Genomic DNA, 27,078 nt, shown 5'->3' with positions numbered 1-27,078 from the left:
ATATATGAGTTGGTTGTAAATCTCCAAAGTGACAGATAGTAAAAATGAAAGGGTGAAGATTAAAAAGAAAAATTCTGTATCATCACACAATCACATGAAATCAACTATCAGGATTTAAAAAAATAAACAATTAATATAAATATGTAGTTAAAATATTAAATATAATTCAGTAAGAAGCAATTTGTTTCTTTAACATACTATTTTCTATTTATAACTTTATAAAATATCCTGGCCATTGACTCAGCTGAAGCAATTTGGTGGAAAGCACAATGGACCAAACCTAAATTCTCAGTTCCTAAAACTGGAGGGAAATAGCTGTACCGAACAAAGAACTCCATTTCTTTTATTTACTCTGGACTTTTCTCTCCTCAGCTTTTACTGCAGCTCACAAGGCACACACGGGGTTCTAGTGAGAAAGGGCTGAGGTTTCAAATTTAATTGATAATTATTTTTTGTGATCTATTTCTGGTGTTGTTAAAGTTAGAAATAAATAGAAATGAATAGAGTATTCAAGCTTCATTTTAGATTTTACAAAATCAGTTAAACTGTCTTAATATATACTTGAAGTACCAACACAGAGTCTTTGTTAAGATCAAGAAATCTAGTCGAGCTTGCTAAGAGTATATCATTGCAATGTTCAAAACTTTAATTCTTCTAAATACTAGCGACTATGAATATTGAAGAAAGAAATTTCCTAACATCTTATAACTCTGATACTTAAAGGTATGTTATCAGAATATTTACCTACTAACTTTAGAACATTAACAGATAGATACTTTTGCTCCATAGTATATTTAAGAAGAGGAGACTCTGAAAAATGTTACATTCACATATGGGATACAAAATAGAGGCTGATTGTTATTAACATATGTAAAGTATTTATTGAAAAGGAAATGCTTGTCAAGAAATGTAAAAATGCCATTAAGAAACATTATGATGTGTTAATAGTCCCTATTATAGATTAGGAAAATGAGACCCTGAAAGTCTAATTTTACTGGCTCAAGACTCTCAAATGCATAAGGTGTAAGTAGGAATCAAATTCTGTGAACATATATATAGCCCTATAATGCTGATCCCAGCTGGAAAGTGAATATCATGAGAATATTTTCATGAGAATATCATGAGAATACCTTGAGAATATCAAGAGAAGCCCTATTCTCAACAAATTTGACTGCATAACATTAATGGCATCTGTACATTTACACACATTAAATAAAACACAACATATTATTATGTATTTCTGACACATATACCATTAAGGAGGTCATTTTTCTTACTTCTCAAAAATACTTGAAAGTAAATAGGAAAAAAATTGTCATAATTGAAAACTGCCCAATGGCAGGTATATTCCATTAACTGCAAACTGTATGCATATGTTCAGAAAATTCAATACATATGTTTAGTATCAGCAGCTAGCAAGGAAAAATGGCCTTTGTAAAAATTCTAAATGTGAAATATTATAAAAATTATAAAAATATTACAGAAAATTTTAATGATGGCTAGATTTTTTTCTGGAAAGTTTGTTTCAAGTTATACTATCTGTAAGTTTGCTTACTGGAAATAAACATTTAAAATATTTAAAAATTATACTCTCTGTCCCAGTACCTGTTTTAATCATACAGTTACTTATTCTCATTAAAAAATGAAAACAAGGTATATGTTCTGAACCCCTCTCTTGTGTATGTTAGTATCTATTCATTTTCTAAATCAGAGTGCAATAATGTACTCAGACAGTCCTTCCTGATCTCCTCCATTAAAATAAATCCTTCATTTTAGCTTTTACATTAAATACTATATAGGTCTTTCTTAGTAACACTTACCAGGATTGCAAACTTCCATTTGTTATCTTGTGATTATTATTTGTTTCCTTGTCAGACAATAATTTTTATTAAGATAAGAGTTGCTTTTGGCTTAAGTTTAATTGATTTATCGCAAGTACATAGTATAGTGCCTATCATATAAATTCTTAATAAGTATTGTTGAATGAATAAAATTTTGTCTAATAGTAGGTACAAATAAAAAAATATTTTGATTTAGCTATAGAAGAATGTTTAATTATATGGCAAATGTGCTTAGTTATATGGCAAAGAGATATTAAAGAATAATTGATTATAAGAATGTTTTATCACATACTATAAAAAGTATAGAGAAAATATGTATATTTCCAAGGGAAAATCTGAATTTTAATAGATTTACAATGGATAATGGGATTTTTATGCATTTTATTTCTCTTTGTACTTTTATCTATTTCCCAAATTTTCTGCATTAATGTATTTTATTTCATAATTAGATACATGTACTTTATAAAAACAAAATCTCCAATAATTATACATGTTTTATATATGAATATACACATATATATATTCATACATAAATACTTATATAACTTTTGACTATATTATACTTTCAAATTTCTAGCCCATGGAAATAGAACTTCTATAAATGTCTTACAAAGAAAGATGTTTGAAGTTGTATTACTTATCATACATAAAATTAAAGTTACACTAATTATGCAGCAATTAGATAATATTTAATGTTTAGAGCTAGCCATATTACACATTATAATGCATATGCTGTCATAGCTTTTACAATGAATGCTTAATAGTATTGGAAAAGTCTTTAAATATATCCTTATAAAATATGCAAGATTTAAAATGAGACATTATATTTTTTATTTGTAAATGTGTTTACATAAATACAATTTATATGTACACACCCTCACATAAATCTAGAAAAAATGCAACTATTATTAATACAGCTGATGAGCTTATCAGAAAATTTTATTTTTAGTACTTTTTTATATTACAACTTTTCTGCCATCAGAAAGATGACTTTAAGATACTATCTTAAATTCTAATTTATTAATTACTCATATATGATTTGGGAACTGATATAATCTATATTTTTCTTTAAGATGAGAACATTAAATCTTACCTCATATATTTGTTTCTAGATGATAAATATAAAATACTTAAAATATTACCTATTATAAAACATCAATGAAAAAAATTATTATTAGCATGTCTCTTTTTGTTGTTAAACATTAAAAAACAAGACATATGATCAAATGCAATCATATATTAGGCCGTATGATATGTATGTATTTATTTATTTATAAAGGAATCATTTTCCTTTTCTTTTCATTTAAATTTTAGTTAATATACAGTGCAATACTGGTTTGAGAAGTAAAATTCAGTAATTCATCACTTACATACAATACCCAGTGCTCATCACAAGTGCCCTTTTTAATACCCTTTAACCATCTAGCCCGTCTCCCACCCACCTCCCTCTGTCAACCCTGTTTGTTTTCTATCATTGAGTTCCTTGTAGTGTTTCCCTTTCTTCTCTTCCCCCCTTATTATATGTTGATCTGTTTTGTTTCTTAAATTCCACATATGAGTGAAATCATATGACATTTGTTTTTCTCTGATTGACTTACTTCCCTTGGCATAATACATTCTGACTAAAAGGGTAAAAGATCTGTACTCTGAAAACCATAGAATACTTATGAAAGATTTTGAAGAGGACACAAAGAAATGGAAAAACATTCCATGCTTATGGATTAGAAGAACAAATGTTTTTAAAATGCCTATCCTACCTAAAGCAATCTGCACATTTAATGAAATCCCTATCAAGATACCACCAGCATTTTTCACAGAACAAACTAGAACAAACAATCCTTAAATCTGTATGGAACCACAAAGACTCTGAATAGCTAAAACAATCCTGAAAATGAAAAACAAAACTGGAGACATCATGATTCCAGATTTTAAGCTAGATTACAAAGCTGTAGTCATCAAGACAGTATGGTACTGGCACAGAAACACACATACATCAATGATGTGCTTTTAAAGTGACAAATGAGAAATTAAATCTGCCTTCAAAGAATTTTATAATACCAATTAAAAGTAGATTCCATTTGTATTCTAAATATCATTAGGTAACTAGAAGAAAAGTTCATGTGGAAAGCAAAAATATTTCATTCTTTTAAACTTCAAATGTATTACCCCAAAAGGTCAATTATATACAGCATAGTACTTTGGATTAGAGGATAGTAATATCCAATAAACACTGCTTCAATTATGTTTATAGCAAGACAATCCAAAATGTGAATGCATGCATTACATCTTCTTTTCCTACTTTCTAGCATTTGGAAACCGGCAAGTCACAATATCTGCTATCAATTTTTTGGTATGTATTATTTATATTTTTTACTATTCATGCTCTAATTGAAGTGTTATTAAAAATGCAAAACAAATATTTGAGGATTTGCCATGTACAAAATATGATATCTTTTTATATTATGTAATTAATGCTATTAAGTGAAGTAGGTCAAACAACTTCCCAAAATCAAGCCATTAGCTCTCTAAATCATTTTTTTTTAGTTCTCTAAATCTTTTAAGTTTATTTATTTACTTTTACAAGAGAGAGAGAAAGCGCTCACATTGTGCAAACTTGTGCCCAAGAGGGGAAGGACAGAGAGAGAGACAGATTCCCAAGCAGGCTCCATGCTGTCAGCGCAAAGCCTGACATGGAGCATGATCCCACCAGTCGTGAGATCCTGACCTGAGCGGAAGTCAAGAGTCAGGCGCTTAACTGACTGAGCCTCCCAGGCACCCCAAATCTCTAAATATTTTAATCAAAATGTTCTACTCAACTATAAAGAATGATTAGAATTTTTGAAGTATAGTAAACTTTGAAAAAAAATCATACTTAGTAGTTCTTCCTATTGTCTGCACACTTATAAACCCCTAACAGCAAAAAGTTTTACGAATCTAAAAGATGAACATTTAAAAAACACTTTGGTGGGGTGCCTGGGTGGCTCAGTCCATTAAGCTTCTGACTTCCACTCAGGTCATGATCTTGCAGTTTGTGAGTTTCAGCTCCATGGCAGGCTCTGTGCTGACAGCTCAGAGCCTGGAGCCCACTTCAGATTCTATGTGTCTCTCTCTTTGCCCCTGCCCCACTCGCTCTTGGTCTCTCTCTCTCTCTCTCAAAAATACATAAGCATTAAAAATGTTAAAAAATAATAATAATAAAATTTAAAAAATAAAAAAACACTTTGGCATAACTGTTAATTAACTAATTCTGAATGAAAACAAAATCTGCTTTTTTGAATGAATTACAGATCTTTTCTAATTGTTTTCAATCCAGTTATTTAGATAAATCTGTTTAACTTTACATATGCATTGTTTGGATTGGGTACACATCCATCTGAGCACAAAAGATTATTTAGTTTTTCTGTAATGCATTATTTATGAGACACATATTTTACTTCATATACCATGTAATTCCACCATATAACCTATACTTTTATTCTTTGTTCATGTTCTTCCTCATTCCTGTCCTTGATAGATTAACTCTCATGATTCCTGTCCCTGATGTATTGATAAATTCCCTTGATTCATATATGTCTACATCCTTTGTGAAGTTTGTATTAGACAACTTACACTCCCACATTCATACAAGGCACAAATGACACAACACACTTTGTTAAAAGGTCTCATGTAAACCTGGGGGTGTGTGTGTGTGCGCGTGTGTGTGTGTGTGCATATTTTAATTAATAGTTTAGATAATAAGGTTCTCTACTTGTTGGCTGTGGTGGGGGCATGTCATGCTTTAATATATTTAACACCTGGTCTTGCACATAGTAGAAATACTACTTTCTTGAGTGAATAACAAAAACTATTTCTTTATTTATAATTTCTTTTTTTAATATTTATTTATTTTTGAGAGAGAGAAAGTGGGGGGTAAGGGGAGGGAAAAAGGGGGACAGATTATCTGAAGTGGGTTCTGTGCTAACGTCAAAGAACCCAATGCAGGGCTTGACCTCACAAACCTGAGATAATGACCTGAGCCAAAGTTGGACGCTTAACCGACAGCCACTCAGGAGTCCCCTCTTTATTCATAATTTCTTAAGGGAATGTATTAGAAGTATATCACCACCTTTTAATTTTCCACATGTTTATATTATTCATAGATAGTAGGGCTTCAGTTTATTTACTTTGATGCCTTTATTGCTAATCTACATTGTACCAAATCTAATGATCTCTGTATATTAACTACTCAGTAAATTTGAGCAAATGGAAGAATTAACTAGTGGATAAACAAAACAATAACCACATATTTGGTTTTTATTTTGATATATTTTTAACTTCATGTATGATTATTTCTCTCATATTTCTTCTCCTTATGATGTTAACCACTATACAAGAGTTTTGCAACTTGGTTTCCGTTATTTCTATGTAAATATTTACACATTTCCCATTTATATAATATTATTGATTCTTTCCTTTTTTCAAATGTGGTATAGCCATGAATCCATGGCTCTAGTATAAAATAAAATTTGTTTTAAAAAAGTTACAGCTTTTTAAAAATGTCATAACAATTATAATATTTTAGTGTAAAAAAGGTATAATTGGAAACAAGCAAAATTCTAATAGTTTGCACTATACATTTTTTCCCAGGATTTTTAAAGATGCTGCCTCCTAATTAAGCTACTAGTGTTCAATCTTCACACATTCTTTTATTAATAAATGTTTCTTTATACATTTCACATGGGGAGAAAATAAGAAGGAGGAGAATTAGGCAAGTCTTATAATTTTATCATAGTTGCTGTCTTATAAGGGCCAAGGTCTCAAAATAAATAGTGATAGATAGTAGCATTGTCTAAGTCCAATATAGACAGTAGGTAAATACAATGACTTTAATTCCACATTTCTAAGCACATAACAAACATTGACTATCTCAATCCTAGACTTAAATTAAGATAAAAAGAAACATCTGTGTTTTCAATTATAGATGGTATTATCTGAGAAAACCTTGTTTAAAAGTCAAAATTTTGAATTTTGTCTATTCTGTTGCAAGTAGACATTTAGAAATAAGGTAGAGGGGCCACTGGGACTCTCTTAACATTATAAATTGTGATGGCAAATTAAAAAGGCCTGCTAGCCCTGGTATTTCCTAATAATGTTGGATGCAGGCAAAACACATTTATTTTTCACAAATAAAATATGATATTAAGATGTAAGTTAGGAAACTGATTCTAATACAGAATGTAATAAAAACTGAGTTGTTTGAGTTTGCACATTTATCACCTAAATTGAAGATACCTACCATATCACTGTGAGCATAACATTCTGTATTTCAAGGTTAATTTTCTTCATTCATAATAAATGAATGCCTAAGTGTGTGCCTTTCACATATATCACAAAAATGTATATGCAAATGGTTTGGAAAGAAAAGCATCTTTTTTTTTCTTAAAGAGTTTAATTTTACGTAATCTCTGCACCCAACATGAGCTTCCAACTTGCAACCCTGAGATCAAAAGTTGAATGCTCTATTGACTGAGCCAGCCAAGTGCCCCAAAAGCACATATTTTTAAGTCAAGTGCATCTAAAATTATATTATAGTAAGATTATCAGTATATATTATAATTAATTACTATTATGTGAAGAAACTCAGGGGAAATTCATAGGCCAGTCTTGTATAATATAAAGTCTAACCAGAAAATGCCTATCTTAATTCCAAGTGCTAATTTTTCTGCAAATGTTTGCAAAATTTCCTGTTCTTCATTTATTGATATATGTACCCTCTTAATCTAAGAAAAAATGCTTTATTCATTTAAAGTTGAATTTGCTTCTGTTGTGTAGAGCCACAATATCACCTGGCTAGAAGACAATGTATGAGAACTATGTTCAATAAGGTCATAATTAATTCTTAATGACTTATGTATGAATCAGGCATTTTGTGGACTATTAACAATTATGATTTTCTCTTCTGCTCCCGCCTTCTGTTTTTTTTTCTACTGCCATTCTGTTTTCTAATATATGAAGCAAAATATACTGTAAGCAAAACAACACACTTTACAATGAACACTTAAAACATTCCAAAGTAGAGTATAATTCCTTTTGGAAACTCTTTGATTTTTGTGAGTTTTGCCATGCTTATATTATATTCTGAGAAGTATTTTACCACCTCCCTCTCTGTGTAAATTCTTTCTGACTTTCAATGTGTCTTTGTTCTCTCAAATATGTTCTGAAATCACAAAATCTATAAGGGAAAAAAACCAAACAAGTAGAATCAAAATTAGGCAAATTTATAAAGGCATCATAATATTTTTCTCCACAACTTTTAGATCTTTGTTTTTATGCTAGAAATAATGTGGACATACACTATAACCCAGTATCTTCATATTTCTATGACCTCTCTTCATTCTCTGAACTCAAGTCCACCCACAAAGAAACAAAATCACTATTGCAAAACAAAATATATTCTATAATTTTTAATATTTTGCTATTTTATAAATAATATTCCTGTTTTCTTTATCCTCTCTTCTTCTCAGTTTAGTTTTACTCTCCAGGAGCAGTTACAGTTCATCAATTCTTTGTACATTGAGCACTTCACCAGAAGAGGAATTTTTTCTCCTGAATTTCTTACTGTCTTCAACAACGTAGGAAATGAGATAATAGATAACATGTAAGACATGGTTTGCAAAACACTGAAAATCACTCTACTTCCTGTTTTGCTCTCTGTGTCTTCAGTCTCACCATTAGTTATCCAGTCATTTAGGTTAATTTTTTTTTATTAAAATGAAAATATTCTTGGAGAGGTAATAAATTATGCTCTTCTCAAGCAGTCACAACTTCACTTGTAACACTGAACCAAGAAGAACCTTGGGCATAGAACAGTAATTTTTGATTAGGAGAGAGGGTGCTGGGAACACTATCTATCATAGCATATATCATAGCAAGGCTGGAGGAGAGTGGGGCCATGCAATGGGAACTGCAGTAAGGCCAGGAAACTGCTTGAATGTTTGGTATTTGTGGGGGGAAGATAAATAAGGGATGAAAAGTGTGCCAAAGGTAATGCTTTTATTCTCAGCATCGTGCTCAGGTTTCTTTGTGACAGTTTTTTCTATCTTTTGCTTACTGTTGATAGACAGTTATAGACACCAATAAAAAAGATTCACATTACTTTTTTACTGAAGACTTAAAATATAGGACTCTACCTTTTCTCATCATTTGTCAATTTAATTTCCTCACAAATCCCCTCAAGTATCTAAGATACCTAATAACATAAATAGGAATCAACTTTATACGCAAATTTGGCTGGAGTTACTACTGCTTCTTAAATAATTTGTTTAGAAACTAGTTTTGAAAATAATAATGTAAAATTAATGGAAATTGATTTTATTATAATTTGTTATAATTATCATTTATGTTTTAGCTAAAACTGACTTACTTCTAAAAACAGTAATAATTTAAGTTAAAAACAGCAACTACTATAATGATAAAATATATCATTGCTAAAATATATACAATCAAAGCTAATATATAAAAATTTCTGAAAAAATAATAATCATAAATGTATTTTTAATAATCATTTACCACATAGTCAATATTTATGAAGTATCTTTTTTAAAATTTTACTCTATGATGCTATTTTTATACTATATTCTTTACCATATGTGCACATTCTTGTCTTATACAATATTTCATGAAAGCTCTATGGATTAAAAAAATAATTCAGGGACCCCCAGAAATGTGATAATGAGATAGACCACAGAAACAAAGTAAACTATTTTTAAACACTAAATTTCAAATCAAATACTTTGAGTTATAATTTTGAGTGAAAATATCATCTCTTATAATGAGTTTTGTACAATAAAATATTAGTTTCATGCAACAAATAAATTCATAAAATAACTACTAAAATTTACTTTTCATACCCTGTAATAATATAAATACAATATCTGAACTTTTGTTTAGAGCTCTACAGTTACTCATTTTCAAAAGTGAAATTTATTGGTTAGAGCAAAGACAATACAATAGAACAAAATAGTCATAATAAAATGATGCTAGGACAACTAGATACACACACACACACACACACACAATATCAATCCAGACACAGACCTATACCCTTCACAAAAATTAACTCAAAATGGATCACAGACTTAAGTGCAAAATGCAAAACCATAAAACTCTTAGGAGTTAGCATAAGAGAAAATCTAGATGACTTTAGGTACCACGATGACTTTTTCGATAAAACACTAACAAATGATCCAAGAAGAATATAACCAATAAGCTAGACTTCATTAATATTAAAAACGAATGATCTCCAAAAGACAATATCAAGAGAATGGGAAGAAAAGCATAGACCTGGAAAAAAATATTTGCCAAAGACACATTTTATAAAAGATCATTATCTGGAATATATAATGGATACTTAAAATGCAAGAATAAGAAAATAAACAGCTGAATTCAAAAATGACACCTTACCAAAGAAGATATACAGATAGTAAATAGCACACAAAAAGATGCTCCAAATCATATGCTATAAGGGAAATGCAAATTGAAATGAGATAGCACTGCAAACTGATTAGAATGGCCAAGAATCTAGAGCACTGATGGCACCAAATGATGACAAGGATGAGGGACAACAGCGACTCTCATTCATTGCTATGGGAATGCAAAATGATCCAGCCCCTTTGGGAAGCAGCTTGGCGGTTTCTTAAATACACTTTTACTGTACTATCCAACAATTGTGCTCCTTGTTTACCCAAAGGAATTAGAAGCTTATGACTACACAAAACCCTACAAATGGATGTTTATAGCAGTTTCATTCATAATTGCCCAAACTTGGAAGCAACTAAGCCAAAGCAGGTGAATGGATAAACTACGACACATCCAGATAATGGAATATTATTCAGTGCTAAAAAGTAATGAGCTGTGAAGTAATGAGAGGACATGGGGAAAGATTAAAGGAATATTAATTAATAAAAGGAGCCATTTTGTAAAGGCTAAATACTGTATGATTCCAAACAGATAACATTTTGGAAAAGGCAAAACTGTGGAAACAGTAACAAGATCAGTGGTTGTCAAGGATTGAAGAGAGAAATGAACGGCAAGAGTACAGAGAATTTTTAGGACAGTAAAATACTCTGCATGATGCCATAATGATGGATATATGGCAATATACATTTGTCCAAACTTAGAATGTACAAACAACATCAAGAGTGAGCCATATAATGCAAACCATGAACTTTGGATGATTATAATGTGTTATTGTGGTTCATCAGGTGTGACAAATGTACCACTCTGGTGGAGGATATTGATAATGGGAGAGCTTATACATATACTGTAGCAGGGAGTACATGAAAAATCTTTGCACCTTCCCCTGGATTTTGCTATAAATGTTAAACTGCTCTAAAAAAAGTCTTAATGAAAAAAAGTATCATTTAGTATATATATTTTCTGATAAATCCATAATTAACATATTGGATATATTTACTCTGGAATACAATACATGTTATCCTTTCTTATATAAATGTATATAAATGAGTTTCATAATAAAAATAGAGATTAGGAGTTGAAATAAATTATTAGAATATTATGATATAATTTATATTGTGATATAATAAATATAAATATATTTATAATATAAATTTATATAATTTATATTGTGATATAAATTATCATGTTATAAAACCTATGCTAAACAGTATAATATTGGCTTGTATTATCAAATATCATGTCTGTGTGAATATATTTTATCCCTAAGAGTAGAAACTAACTTCTCAAGCTTATAATAGTTGATACATATCACAGATGAAGCTTTCCATAATTATATAGTGATCCAATATTTCCCTTGAAATATTAAAATAAAATAAATAAGACACAACTTATAATAATAATACTTACTAGAAATAGAAAAATTAAGAGGTGAAATGCAAAACACACCTGATTATCAGTGTTAGAAACACTTTAGCAGATTCTATTTTTTAATTGTATTAATAAAATGACCATTACATTGCTCAAATGATAAACTTACATCTGCCAATAACTAATAATAATGATAACATATATAACATATATGAAACTTTGGGAAGAACAGATATAGACAGAAATAATCATTTTAATTCCTATAAAAATATTACTACATCACAGAATAAAGATTACTGACTTTTACAGTGGAAACCAAAATAATTTTACTAAGACAAAATACACAGTCTATTTGATGGCTACAAATTCTATATTAGGATGTTTAGAGTTTGTTCCCTAGGTGCATAATTTTCACTTATATAAATAGAGAATGCTTCACTTGATGAAGCTTTCAAGAAAGAACATTACAGAAATTAGCAACACAAGAAACAACAGATGTTGTTGAGGATGTGGAGGAAGGGGAACTCTCTTACACTGTTGGTGGGAATGCAAACTGGGGCAGCCACTCTGGAGAACAGTATGGATTTCCTCAAAAAGATAAAAATAGAACTACTCTATGATCTAGCAATTGCACTGTTAGGTATTTACCCAAAGGATACAAAAATACTGATTTGAAGGGGCACATGCACCCTGATGCTTATAACAACATTATCAACAATAGCCAGATTATGGAAAGAGCCCAAACATTCATCAACTGATAAATCGATAAAGAAGATGTTGTATACATCCACCCCCCACACACACAATGGAATATTACTCAGCAATCGAAAAGAATGAAATCTTGCCATTTGCAAAAATGTGAATTGAGCTAAAGTATATTATACTGGGGCGCCTGGGTGGCGCAGTCGGTTAAGCATCCGACTTCAGCCAGGTCACCATCTCGCGGTCCGTGAGTTCGAGCCCCGCGTCGGGCTCTGGGCTGATGGCTCAGAGCCTGGAGCCTGTTTCCGATTCTGTGTCTCCCTCTCTCTCTGCCCCTCCCCTGTTCATGCTCTGTCTCTCTCTGTCCCAAAAATAAATAAACGTTGAAAAAAAAAAAATTAAAAAAAAAAAAAGTATATTATACTGAGTGAAATAGCCAGGGAAAGATAAATGCTATATGATTTAAATCATATGTGGAATTTAAGAAATAGAACAGATGAACATAGGGGAAAGACTCTTAACTCCAGAGACAACAAACTGAAGGTTCCTGGCAGGGAGATGGGAGGGGGATGGGCTAAATAAGTGATCGGTATTAAGGAGGGCACTTGTGATGAGCATTGGGTGTTATATGTAAGTGATGAATCACTAAATTCTATTCCTGAAACCAATATTACACTATATGTTAACTAACTAGAATGTAAATAAAAACTTTAAAAAAAGTGGGTCTCTGCAAGTTGGCCTTCTTCTAGACATTGGTCATAGGCATCTTTACCATAATGACAACATGCTATGGACTGAGGTACAGTACCGAGTAGTAAACAAGAAGCATCTTTACTACTGAAATTCCATATATTCTGATCCAATCATGTCTTTCAATATGGAAACAGTGGGATTTAATGGTGAATATTTTGATAAAAATTTGGACAACCACACTTCTGATACAGTAACTAAAAAGTCCTTTATGAGCTATTAATTTGATACTTCCCTGCCCCATATGCATATTGTTAAATATTTCTTAAGGTCTATATATTTATCTTTAAGTTTTTATTTAAAGTCCAGTTAGTTAACATACAATGTAATATTAGTTTCAGGAGTACAACACAGTAATTCAACACTTACATTACCCAGTGCTCATCACAAGTGCACTCCTAAATTCCATCACCTATTTCACCCATCCCACATTGTTAAATATTTAGTAATACTAATTAAAAATAAAATTGAAATGTCAAAGAACTGAGAATACTGAGGGTGCTGAAAAAATAAAAGTGTTTCCATTTACTTCCTAAATCAAAACATTCAAGGAAAAGATTATTTTCTCATGTAAACACTGTGATACTTTCAATTAGCTGACAAATTTATTTTTATACTTATCAATATAATGTTAACGCTCAAGAGGAAAATGGATTATTGAATCACTAACACCCTATTATTCATATAGTATGACACAACATATAGTCAAGCTACTCAATAAAGATTATATGAAACAAGCAAAAATAAATTTTTTTTAGATTTACTTTAAGCAACACATATACTTCCAAATGAAAGTACATTTGAATTTTCATTATTTACTCTTCTAAAATTCTTTTGCAATTAAAACAATATATCCAGGGAAGTAAAAAAACATTAACTATGGTAAAAACCCAAAGAGCATAAAATTTACTATCTTACCCATTTTTAGTGCACAACTCAGTAGTGTTAAGTGTATCCACATTGTTGTGCACAAACTCCTAGTGACTTTTAAAATCTAGGTCATCTTGTTCTTTGTAAGTAAGGTGATTCTGGCAATGCCCCTGAGTTGCTGATCTCTCTGTGAATGTGTCTGGAAAATATAAACTTATTTTTTAATTAAACTTTTTGAAAGAAGGTAACATTGTTCCAAATTATCAATTTGTATATGAGCAAATCAAATGAAATATTTTGAAACTCATTTGTTCTACTACTATAATGCAGGAAAACTGCTTCTTCTTGCACGTTATTATTTAAATATAATTTTTTTCTTATAATATCTGGACAATGTTTCCTTGGCATTTTTTCTTATGTTCCTGTGTACTTATTATCTACAATGTCTTTACCATCGGTGTTACGTAGGAATCATACACAGTTCATAGTAGATTGCATCTGTATGTTTTGCTACATAAGATAATTTAAATTTTAAGTAACGTGAAAATCAAACCTAATGATAGCAACTTCCTCAAGCTTTATTTATGAAATTGTTGTGTTAACATATAATGTGCCAAATGAATACATCTAATTTAGAAAAGAATCAATCCAGGAGAAATGTATAAATCATACTGAAAAATGTTCCAGTGTTTCACATTTAATGTGCTTCTGAAATTTTATTTGGTAATAGAACCGTATATTGAGTTTTATAGCACTGACTGAATTTTCTAATCTTACTCAGCCGGATCCAAGAGGAAATTATATCAACCACTTCTATTTAGGGCACTACTTCTATATAGTGGACTCATTCATTCTTCAGAATTTTAAACCCAGTGCTTAAGGTGAAAATTGAAAATAGTCACATTGCTCTTTAAAATCCATTATGGAGTTGCTAAGTTGATGATAAGCTAAGTATGTCTAGGCATATAGATATAGCTGATGTGTTTTTTCATTTTTCTCTCTCCACCCCTGGAATGTATATAGATATGCATTTCATCGGTAGACAGCAATGGACTAGTTGGCTTATTTACAACTTTTTTTTAATCCCCTTCTTTTATTTTTCTTATTTCAGTATGTCATATGTTTTATTTTGGGGCTGGGCCCTTCACGGGGCACATAATCTTAAATTATGGCATTAGTTACAGCTATTCTAGTGGTCTGACTGAAGCCTAAAAGCTCTTTTTTCCATGGCCTATACTTTGGGTAGAAGATTGATGTTTCCATATTTAGCTGTAAAAAGTAAGAAGGAGAAAATATTTTGATGGTTGAATAAGTATAAAATATTGAGAATCAAAAAGTGAATACAGTTCACCAGAAGAAAATCCATATTTCTAAAATATAATTTGTTTACAAAGATTTGCTAAGGTAATTTGCTTATTAATACTACTTACTTTTATCATATATTCCATTGTATGTTTGGCACTGTGAGTGATGAAAACTGAGTATGACATTCTATTTGACTGAAAGATGAGCAAAGGTATTAAGATCAAACAAATATAACAAATTATTAATTTGGTAATTATATGTTTTGTAGTGTAGCCAATGTGTGACACAGAAATTTAGAGAAGATCAATCAATGTAGGATCATTCTCTGGAGAAGTTTTTAACTGATGATATTGGTAACTAAAATTATCATAATTTTATTGGGCAATTCATATGTCAGACACTGGATTTCATTTAATCATCCTCAAATAATCATCATGAGATAGGAAGTAATATTTGCATTTAGGTGAAGAAATGAAATTTCAAATGTCTTAATCACGTAATCTCTAATAAGTAAGTTAAAATATGTGCTTTTTGAACACAAATTAGTCCAACAAAAGTCCACACTCTTAACCACATTCACCTACAAATAAGTTCAACTATAAAATTATTATCTGAAAATGTGAAATTCAACTTTGATTCCTAATGATAACTTGAGAAACTAGGAGCTTCTTCTACAATTACAAAATGTGAATAAATCGATACAGAAATTGTTGAAAAGAACAAAATCAGATATATTTTAAGAGATTAATAGCATTAAAGACACTGAGTTAAAAACATGCTCAATTATGGAATATATTATAGTAAAACTTTGGATGACCCTAAACGATAAAGGTTATGAATAACAATCTGTTATTAATACCATAGTATTTAAATGTTGAATACACACTTTGTGTTAATCAGATAAGGCATGTAACTTCTGGGAATACATGTTGCAAATTGGGAACATTATTAGCCCTCCCCAACCCCTCTCCAAAGATGTTAGTAACACAAGCTTCTTAGAGGGTCATAGTGGCCTATTTACAGGGACATGTGGAGTGTGCATGATCAAGGCGCCAGATGACAGACAAGCAGCAAGTGTCTTGGTGGGACAGTACCTCTTACAATAAATTTTCTAAACTGAACTGAATCCACCTGGGAATCACACTACCACCCTTGAAGTAGTGCTGCTGTGCTAATGAATTTAGAACATGTTAACCTATGCCAAATCTATCTTTCCCGACGTGACTTACCTCTTCATAGCATGCAAACTTGACCTACTAAAACAAGTACAAAGCATATAGTCAGCAATGCCTGATTAACAAGGAAATTTGAACCTAGTTATCAAAAGGTGTGAATAATATCTTCAAAGTTTCTACCTCAATGTGACTCATTATGTTAACTCAATATATATTCAACAGCTTTTTTTATTGTTATAATACAACATGTCCTCTTCTTGCAATTAGAGTAATAATATGTCTCTTGGATCTTTGGAATTAATATATTACGTGGACATTAGTATATATAGAGAGAATACAATTTTTAAAGAGGAACAGGTATACCACAGTGAAAACTTTTAAATGTTTTACAGATTTGTGAAGCTGGAAATCATTTCATCAATGTAATTTTGTCTCATCCTAATCACACAGGTTAGTCCCTTTTTCTCTTTATCTTCTCTAGTGTGAGTTAATCTAGTGTGATGTTAATTATTACTTTCAAAGCCTTAAGTGAACACTTTTTTAAAGCAATAGTTGGAAACATTTAAGACAATATGCCCCAAGGCTAGCCCCTTTATGCCTAAGTTTTTCAAATACTTGAACTAAATCATATTTCCTAATAATGGTTTCTCTAAAATGAAGTATGCATGACCTCCTCAGAACAAATGATAACCTCACTTAAATATATGAAAAAATAAAGAGATATTACTAATAAAGGCAATATAAAATTCAGTGATACAGATCTAATTTCTTAACTCTCAATCTTGATCTAATTTGCATAATAATGGACACAATCTCACTATATTTCAATTGACTTCTTAAGCTTTTTTCTAATAAAAGTGATCATTGTTTAGCAAATACAGTAGCTATAAAAAAAAAAGCAATGCCTAGGAGGACATTTTGAATTCAGTAGTTAGTTAAAAAAAAATTTTTTTTAATTTACACTGTTTATCTAAAGCTCTTCTTGGTAAATCAGTCCTGTCATTCAGGTTTAATTATATGTAAGGATTCACGCTGTTTTTTGTACATGATACATGATTATATTATACTTTCAAATAACAATGGTCAACATTTGGATTTCATTTTGTTATCAATCTCGCTGAAAATATAAACGTGTATTTGTCTCAAGTATGTTTTAATATCTACCTGAATGTCTTAACATTTTCTTGCCTTGCATATTTCTGGCAGTCTGGTGAAATATTTTCCAGAATAATACTTACACATATAGAATTAAAAAGGAAATTTATTATGTTGGTATATTTGTGAATGTATAAAAAAGCCAAAATGTATAACATTTTTATTACATTACATAATCCTGTGATAACTACTCAACTTCTTGAGTATTGATGAACATATAGAGATAGAGATAGATACATAGATATCTAAAATAACTATAATATGATTTGAAAATATCTGTACTCTCTCTTGCTGAAAAATGTTAACAGATTAATTAATGCCAGTACTATAGTGGTTTACTGTCTGCTTTTGCCTTACAGTAGAGCCTGCATTTAATTAAATGGTTGGATGCCATTTTTATCTTATCTATATTCATGATTTACTGAGTTCTCTTTGGATGTATTTGAAGCCTAAAAGTTCTGATAGTCTGATTTGTTTTTGTGTAGAAACACAATACAGTCCTATAAAAATACTAACATTACCAAAGTTATGAATATCACTAATTTTAGTCTTGACTATGAACCCTTAACAACATTACCTTGCTCAAGTTTCCTCATCTTGCCTGGATTCTGGTATCATTATATGAAAATGAAAATTTCAGGGGTTCCTGGGTGGCTCAATTGGCTGGGTGTCCCATTTTCAATTTTGGCTCAAGTCATGATCTCATGGTTTGTAGGATTGAGCACCTCCTAGGGCTCTGTGCTGACTCCACGGAGCCTACTTGGGACTCTCTCTGTCCCTCCTGTGCACTCTCTCTCTCTCTCAAAATAAATGAATAAACATTTAAAAAATAAAGAAAATGAAAATTTTTAAATCATCATATTTCTAAAGTCAAATGTAACTTTGGAATTGTTCAAATGAAAAAAAACTTTTTTTTTTTCTTCAGGGTTCACTCCGCCTTTTATCTTGCTTGTATGTTGCTCTTGAGAAATCAGAAATCTAATCTTCTCTTCTTTGTTTATTGACTTGGTCTTTTTGCCTTCAGACTCAAAAGAATTTTTCCTTATCACTACATCTATTAATTTTGTGAGGTGTGTCTCAGAGTTGATCATTTCAGGTCAGTTTTCCCAGATACATGATGTAATTTTCCAGGACACTGATTCATGTCCCTTTTTTTAGTACCAGAAAGTTTTGTAATTTAAAATTTGTTTTGTTGCTTTGTGGACTGGGTCAGGGGGTAAATTGTATATGTATTATATTTTATATCTTATATGTCTATCACTTTCTATTTTTTTCCTTCTTGTTTGCTTGTTTTGGCTGGTTTTGTTCATCTACTTAGTATCCCCTATTCTAGTGAACATTCTACTCTTAGGAAAATTGAAATGTCTATTTTACTGAGATGATTTTTTTTTTCTTTTTCTACAATTTCTTTCTTGAGTTCAATCAACTCTCATCTTTTCTTTTTTTCTTCCTGCTTTGGCCATATCTATTTTGAGTTTGGGAATTCCCTTTTTTTTTTTAACTTTATTTAGTTATTGTGATAAAGAGAAAGAGAGAGCACTCACACATGCACATGAGCAGGGTGGGGGCACAGAGCAAGGGAAAAAAAGAATCCCTAGCAGGCTTTGCATTGTCAGCGCTAGAGCCTGATGCTGGGCTCCATCTCACAGGTTTGTGAGATCACGATGTGAGCTGCAAGCAAGAGTCCAGGGCTTAATAGACTGAGCCACCCAGGTGCTCCCTCAATTATTTTTCTTTTGATGAATATATGGGCATTACACAAAGACATTTACATGAATGTTATCAAGAGAATATGATATTAAATGGCATATGTATTTATCTTTATTTTGAAATGAGCAGTACGTGAAATCTGTACAGTACCTAATATATTTTTTGTTGATATTTTAACAATAGATACAACTCTGAAAACAACATACTGGCATTTCATTATGACTTTAGAATTATAACTAAAAGAGATTAGTTGATGTGTTATCCAATTAAACTTGTTATGGAGAATAAACAGTAATTTTATAATTCATATTTACTTTTGTAAATGTCACAGCTCAAAGTTCAACTTGAAATCATTTTAATATGCTATCTAAAATATTTCTTGAACAAAATTAAAAGGCAAAGAATCACAAAAATCAAGTGACAATATGCTAAGTATAATGAAAATTGTAAATAACAACCCTGATTGCTGAGCAGAAATAATTTATGTGGTATTTCTGAATATTAACTATGCTGATATTCATTGTAATCCTCTTATGAGAGATTTTTCACACTTTTCTGATATAAATGACATCCTTAAAAAATTCCTTTTGGATTTTCACTAATTAAATAGAAAGGGAGGTTTGAAGTATTAAACAATCTCAACCAAAAATATCTTCTTTGACACTAAAAGAGAAGAGGCATGCAATTGTTAAAGCATATTTACTAATTGTAGTATGTAATTCAGCTGCAACTATTATGATATGCAAAATAACATTTTTGTATTAAATTTTAAAGAACTGATTATCATGGTATATTGTATAAATGTATGGCAACATAGCTGTAGACATAGAAAATTACAGGTATATTGTTTGAGTCAAAAGGCCATAGCATTTGAAACTGGGACTCTTCTGAGTAATTTGGGAAGTTGGTTCTATAAATAATTGATGACATTTTATGTGGTGTAAGTTGTTTTAGGGAATTTAGAATTATATAATACATATATGATTAAATTGCAGTATGTACCATCATTGATATTTTATTCTTTCTAAAAGGAGTTAATGCCTGTTTTCCAAGTCCAAATTATAACCCCTTCACATGGATGTTTTTTCTGGTTTCATGTCCTAACTACACCTATGAGGTATGCTATTTATGTATGTAAATAATTAAACTTTATTCTATGAGAAACTAAATGCATGTGTTTCTATATTTACAAGTATTAAAGTTTAACATATATAATTATACAGAGGATTTATCTGTATATATAGGCATAGACAGAGATATAAATTATGATATAGATTCAATTCGAGTTATAGGCATGGGAAATTGGAACATTTACGTAAACTACAATTTTCCCTGCAGAAAATGAATATCTTTCCATATATATATTTTTAAACAAAATTTTATAATTTTCATATAAAATGTCTTGAGATGTTTCAGGATTCTGTTTTTTATCAAAGTTTTTGGAACAATGTCTTTCATTTCTTATTTTATGAATATGATGCTGTTTATGGGATTCTTTATGATTATCAGAATTAACAACAAAATCTTTATTTGGGGAAAATGTATTTCTACCAGTAGTTTTTCTATCGTGTTTTAAGCTTCACATTACCTATTTAAAACCACAAATGAAAAATTTCTAGATTAATCACAGTATTTATTAATTTATGCTTTAATATAACAGATTGGATCATGGATTAGTTTCACTGTCATGACACAAACACTGCCAGGTAAGACCTTGGTTATTTGACATTTAAGTAAATGCTCTTTTAGGATAAGTGATTTCTGAGAACAAGTTTCTGTAGTGCTAAAGTTTGACATTTTTGCAAAAGGATTTTTTGCTTTCATTTTTATCTTTATTTTGGATATTTTTAGCAGTATTAAAATATATTGCAACAAAAATCTCTAGGTACTTACGGCTTAATGTAGCCCCCCAAAATTAATTAAGCAAAAAGGATTTACTCATAAGAAGTTGTGTTAATAATGCACTTCACTTGAAAATCTCTTTTATGATGAATATAGGCATATGTATGTGTTATGTCCTTCAAGTGTTCATGAATGTCTCTGAATGGAAGGCTGGGAGCATGAGTGTGTAATCTCAAATGCTGGGCATTTTAACACACATAAGAAAGTTAAATTGCATTGAACTTCATGTATTGGAAAGTATATGGATTACATCCATTTCACACATTATTTATTTCACTATACAAAATTTTTAAATCATAATTTTTGTGGTTTGCCATATGCATGTGTGTAGACGTATATTATCTGCATATAGAAAACTATTATTGAACAATTCAAAGACATAACAATTCCTTATTTGGAAATACTTTGTGGCAGTGGGATATAAAAAATGTGGATTGTTTTGAACTCTGCTATATACTTTCTATGTTTCTTCAACTACGCAATAAATATGGATGAACATATATTATGCTAAGCAATTAATATGAGTAAAGAAAATTGATATAGAAGTATGCAACATTTGAGAAATATTTTAAGAGCTACATAAGTTTTTTTCCCAGTATAACTGGGTATATTGATCATAAAAATAAGAAAGGATAATTATTTCTTTTTTCTTCTAGTTGGGATTTTTACACTTCTGATGAGTATCCAGATGTCTTTGTGGGCACAAAAGAAGCATAAGATTTATTTGAAGAAATTCAATTCTTATATGCATAGAAAATCAGCCATGATTCCATTCATACTGTAGTAAAAATAACTTATCTTATCTCATGTATATAAAAATAGTATATAAATTCACTAAATCAAACTTGGTCAATAGTTGACTATTATGTAACGGAAATTCAAAACAAACAGTACTTTTATTGAATAAAAATATTAAATGGTAGATTCTAGCTAACTTTAGAGTAATAAACTTGAGGCAAATAAAAAGTAGAAACTGTAGATATGACTAATAAAAGATACATCCAAATATTTTCAAGGGATTGGTCTTTGAACAAGATTTTCTTACTTCATTAAATGTTTCATAATACTATCTGCTTAAGACAATTAAAATATCTGAATTATAAACTAAAAATTTGTGATTTTAAATCACCTGAATTTTACACATTTTGATGGTAATTTATTATTTTCTTTATTGTTTAGCATGTTATTGAAAAATATAATATGTCACAGTAGTATTTCAATTTCTAGTGAAAATTCTACCAATATTAAAAGTGAAACATAATTTCTCATGAATCATATTTATTTATTCATACATACATTGTATGTTGTCATTCTGAAACTAAAATAATTAAAAATATCTTCTAGACGTTATTTACTAAATCATTTGAATATATACTTTGTATCAAAATATATATTTATATTTACATATAAATTATATTTATATGTAAATATATATTGAATTATGTATACTTCAAATGGACTATATGTGATGACAATACATTGGAAATTTTTTTAAATTAAGAGTGGAAATATTTTTTGCTTTATTTTTACATATTTAAATTCCTATGTCCTCTCAAACCTTGTTTGCATATATGTAAGTATGTATGTGACTATGCATATATATTTTGACAAAGATATGACTGATGTTATAAAAATCAAGTACACATTAGTTAAAAATTTTAAAGAAATTCTGAGTTTCCTTATTTTTAAACTGGGATTTTTTAGATTGGTTAATTTCTGCAGCGTTCTAAGTTTTACATAATCAAAATATTCTAATTAAAGTTCTTAGATTATATACATATTTGTAAAATGTTCTTGGTAAATGTAGGTATATATACCTTCTGTGGGTGTTTATCATTAATATATATAGCAAATTATTCAAGAAATAACAAAAGCACCCCTTTGAAAAGCTCTGTTATCTTCCCTAAATATATAGTATTAAAATATCTCAGAGGAAGACACATAGCTTTAATTACCTAATACCTATTCAGCAAAATATCATGGACTCATTTGAAAGTATTAACAGTAGGTACTATGAATTAAACCACATACACTGAATGCATCTACGTTATCAACCACCTGTGATAATCATCCCTTGTTGAAAGACAAAGAGTAGTTTATGTTTTCTTAACTGGATTCAGACTGATGCCAACTCAGGAACTTTGCATATTCTTATAGGATTAGAAGATCTTTGACCAATAATTGCACTACTACGCATTTACCCAAAGAATATAAGAACACTAATTCAAAGGGATACATATACTCTTTTGTTTCCGCAGCATTATTTACAATAACCAAGGTATGAAACAACCCAAATGTCCATTGATTGCTGAATAAAGATGTGGTATATACATACAATGGAATACTCTTCAGCCATAGCAAAGAGTGAAATCGTCCAATTTGCAATGACATGGATGGAGATAAGGGTATTATGCTAAGTGAAATAAGTCAGAGAAAGACATACCATATGATTTCAATCCTATTGGGGCTTTAAGAATGGGTGGGGGGAGAGACATAGAGAGAGAGAGAAACAGACTCCTAATTATAGAGAACAATCTGATGGTTATGGAATGGGATCGGCTAAGTAGATGATGGGGACTAAGAGGTGCACTTGTCATGATGAGCACAGGGTAATGTATGGAACTGTTGAATTATTATATTGTACACCTGAAACTAATATAACACTGTATGTTAACTATCTGGAATTAAAATTAAAAAAAAAAAACTTAAAACAAAACAAAATACTTCCATTTTTATTACCCTAGGATTTCAAAGCAGGCCATAGGATTTGTCCTTAGTGGACAAGAATAATAATTGTTCTAAGTGGATCAGTAGCTCAGCAGTCACACTGTTGCTCCTAAAGTCTTCTCAAAGGTGAGCAGATATGTTGCCTCAGCAAATAGGATACTGCACAAATGAGATGTTCAAGCAGCTAAGTTTAATCGGAGAAAAACTTTTGAAAATAAAAAAATTTATGCAGGTACAATATGTCTTAGCTTTTATTTCTATATTTGGCAAATGGAAACACGTAAAATCATGTAAAAACATGTAAAATTTCTTCTTTGATAACTGACAGAGCAATATAGAATTGCCTACCAACCCTTCATGATTAATAAAAACAACATAAAAATAGCATTCTAAGTTATATTTTCATGGCTATTCCAAAGTAATGTATAATTTCTCCAAGTGTCCTCTACTTTCTGATTTAACAATCTAAAAAGTAATTATGGACATTAAACAAAATAGCAATAATTTGTTTATATAATATGCTGTCCCAAATATGTTTCTTTATACCATAGTCTCCCTGAGTGTCAAAATTCTCACCTTATAAGTAAAATACACTTACATCATCAAATTCTGAAATTCTTGTGTATTTTCAACAATAGTGATTTTTTTTTGTCAAGGTGAAGATTCTGGGAATATAAAAAACTTATACATTCCCTGCTTTCATAAAAAAAGGACAAAAGAGGCCCTATTTCTGATTTGAATGAGGTATGTATATACATGATATCTTCATATAAGTGATGTGAGTTTGGTCAAGGAGTTTTGTAGTTTGGGAAATGGACACATTTAATGCTATCAGTAGCTATATCAATTGGGAAATAATTCTAAGATGTTGCCACTTCACAACCAACTTTTCATAATCCATTTATTGATGAATTTGTTAAAAAACTGTCAGCTGTGGGCAATCATAAGAGGAAAAAACGGGAATATGTAGTTTCTGCTTTTTATATAGTTTACATATTTAGGACATAACAATTCATTAAAAATATTTAGTAGAATTAATTGAAATTAATTAAAATAAACATACTAAAAATATTATCTTTGTTTTATTCTTTTATTTACTGGGCTGTTTGGATATAAAGGAATGGACATTACCTCAAGCTGTAAATTCCTGTTCAAATTTTGGAACTGGGAACCTGATTAACATGATCTGTCTTCTCTCAGGCCACTTCTCTATTACAATATCTTAAAATGCATATTCTTTCCATTTCTATCACTTTTGCAGAACATACCATTTCTAAAAACAAAGCAAACACCCCTAAAGTCTGAACCTAAAATATATCATGAGGGTTATAAATCTTTTTTTCTGAGAAATACATAGATCTATAAATTTGTGTCCAATGATATCTTTATAGATTGGGTTATTTATTGGTTTATTTGGTATTTTATAACTCCTCCGACACATCTAGATATAAATCAGTTTACAGGGTCTTTAGGAGAATGAATCTATGCAAAGTAGACTAGACCAGATTGGGCAATGAGTCTCATGTAACGTGTCCCTCCATCAAAAATAGAACTTACTATATCTTCATTAATAAAGGCCTCATTCAAAACAAAGGCTGGAAATAAACTTAAGCAGGGGTTCAAAAATATAATCACGGATTTCAGCTTCTATTGTCCAGATCATTTAATAAAATGATTATTATGGTCCCTACCAAACTATAGCTTTGCACCTTCCATTTGGAGTGTTTAAGAATGGTAGCCAATAATATATTTAAATTTATGAATGTAATTAATCTTATGAAAGTAAATAATTTAACATCAGAGTTTTCAGACTGATACTGGATTTGTGATTACATATAATACTTTAAAAAATTAGACTTCACTTAATCTAATAATTCCTCTAATAGCTGCTTTTTTTAAATAATTCTGGAATAATACTTTCTCTGATCCCAAATAAAATTTTGCAAATACTGTTTCTAAAATACCACATCTTTATCTCTCACACATTTCTTATAAAAAGTAGCTAGAGAAAGAAAATAATCAGAGGAAAAACAACAAAATTTAAATCAGCTGCTATATGCTACTCCATATTATCACAGCATGCCTCTATTCCCCACTCCTCATCATGTCTACCTCAAGCTGCTATTTTAAAGGTGTTTTTGGTTTGTTTGCATGTGTTTTTAAAAAATGTTTTGGCTAATTTTGAATAAAAATAGACCTGTAGTTCATTTTTTCTTTTAGCAAGTTTTGTGTAAACAAAGTTATTCTCTGACTCATACACACACACAAACACACACACACACTCACACACACACACACACACATACACACAGAAATTTTAAACAATATTTCTTAAGAGAAATACTATGTTGTGTCAAATAATTTTTAAATAAATTAAGCATATTCTTATTTTTTAAAATATGCATGTTTTATCTTTTCTATAGAAATGTTAAGTCTAATGTCTAAGAATAGTAAATATTAAAATTCAATGTTGTAGTTGAATATCTTGTATACTGACATTTAATCTACAGTAACTAAATGCATTTTGAAGATATTTTAAGTTCAATTTTAAGTAACTGGCATTCAGAACATGTTAAGTTTTAGCAGCTGATATATTTCAGTTAAAATATTTGTTCTCATAAGATGAAATACAATGACCTGTGAATCAGTAGTAAGGGTTCTTTATATTTTTATTTTAATAAAAAAGAAAACCTTTATATTGCTCCTGGATATTAAAGGTGATTACAGGAAACATTACTTTGTAAGCACAATTAAAGGCATTTATGCAGCTTTTGCATAATGATAATAATTAAAAACCATTTATTTTAAAGGCTGCTTAAAAGTTAATTTTCACCCAGGTGCATATTGAAGCCTATAATTAGCCTTTCTTCAGAGGAGGTTTGGTTGAGGAAACACATAAAGGCATTTCCAAAGGCAGAAGTTCACTGCTAAAATGGGATTTTGGTTTTTAACTTTAGTTTGATAATGGTGCTTAAAATATGTGAGAACAAATGCTCCGAAATACTTTAAAAAATGAATCTATAATCATCCCAGATTGATTTCATTGAGAAGACATATAGAAGACCTATTTTCATTTAATTTGTTTGGGAAATGAAGTCCCATAAGACTGCTACCTG

At 30.1% G+C, this 27,078-nt stretch overlaps 1 protein-coding gene across 2 annotated transcripts in view; it reads left to right on the top strand.

Annotated features, from left to right (window-relative positions):
* Positions 1–27,078, top strand: part of TECRL (trans-2,3-enoyl-CoA reductase like) — a 123,260-nt gene that overhangs the window by 75,063 nt on the left and 21,119 nt on the right. The window contains exons 8-12 of one of the 2 annotated variants that reach the window (XM_047092151.1): positions 4,148–4,191; positions 16,861–16,918; positions 20,365–20,450; positions 20,994–21,039; positions 21,892–22,019. In XM_047092151.1, coding sequence (XP_046948107.1) covers positions 4,148–4,191; positions 16,861–16,918; positions 20,365–20,450; positions 20,994–21,039; positions 21,892–22,019 — 362 coding nt within the window. Of the gene's footprint in view, positions 1–4,147; positions 4,192–16,860; positions 16,919–20,364; positions 20,451–20,993; positions 21,040–21,891; positions 22,020–27,078 lie in introns of those variants that run through there. The other variant, XM_047092152.1, reaches the window with a different exon arrangement.

Source organism: Lynx rufus, unplaced genomic scaffold (genome assembly GCF_022079265.1).
Source record: "Lynx rufus isolate CCGP_SWC_20201006 ecotype Redwood Valley unplaced genomic scaffold, mLynRuf1.p SCAF_3, whole genome shotgun sequence".
NCBI classification, from domain to species: Eukaryota; Metazoa; Chordata; class Mammalia; order Carnivora; family Felidae; genus Lynx; species Lynx rufus.
The sequence above is the reverse complement of the archived record's forward strand: the minus strand, read 5'-3'. Positions and strand labels throughout refer to the sequence as shown.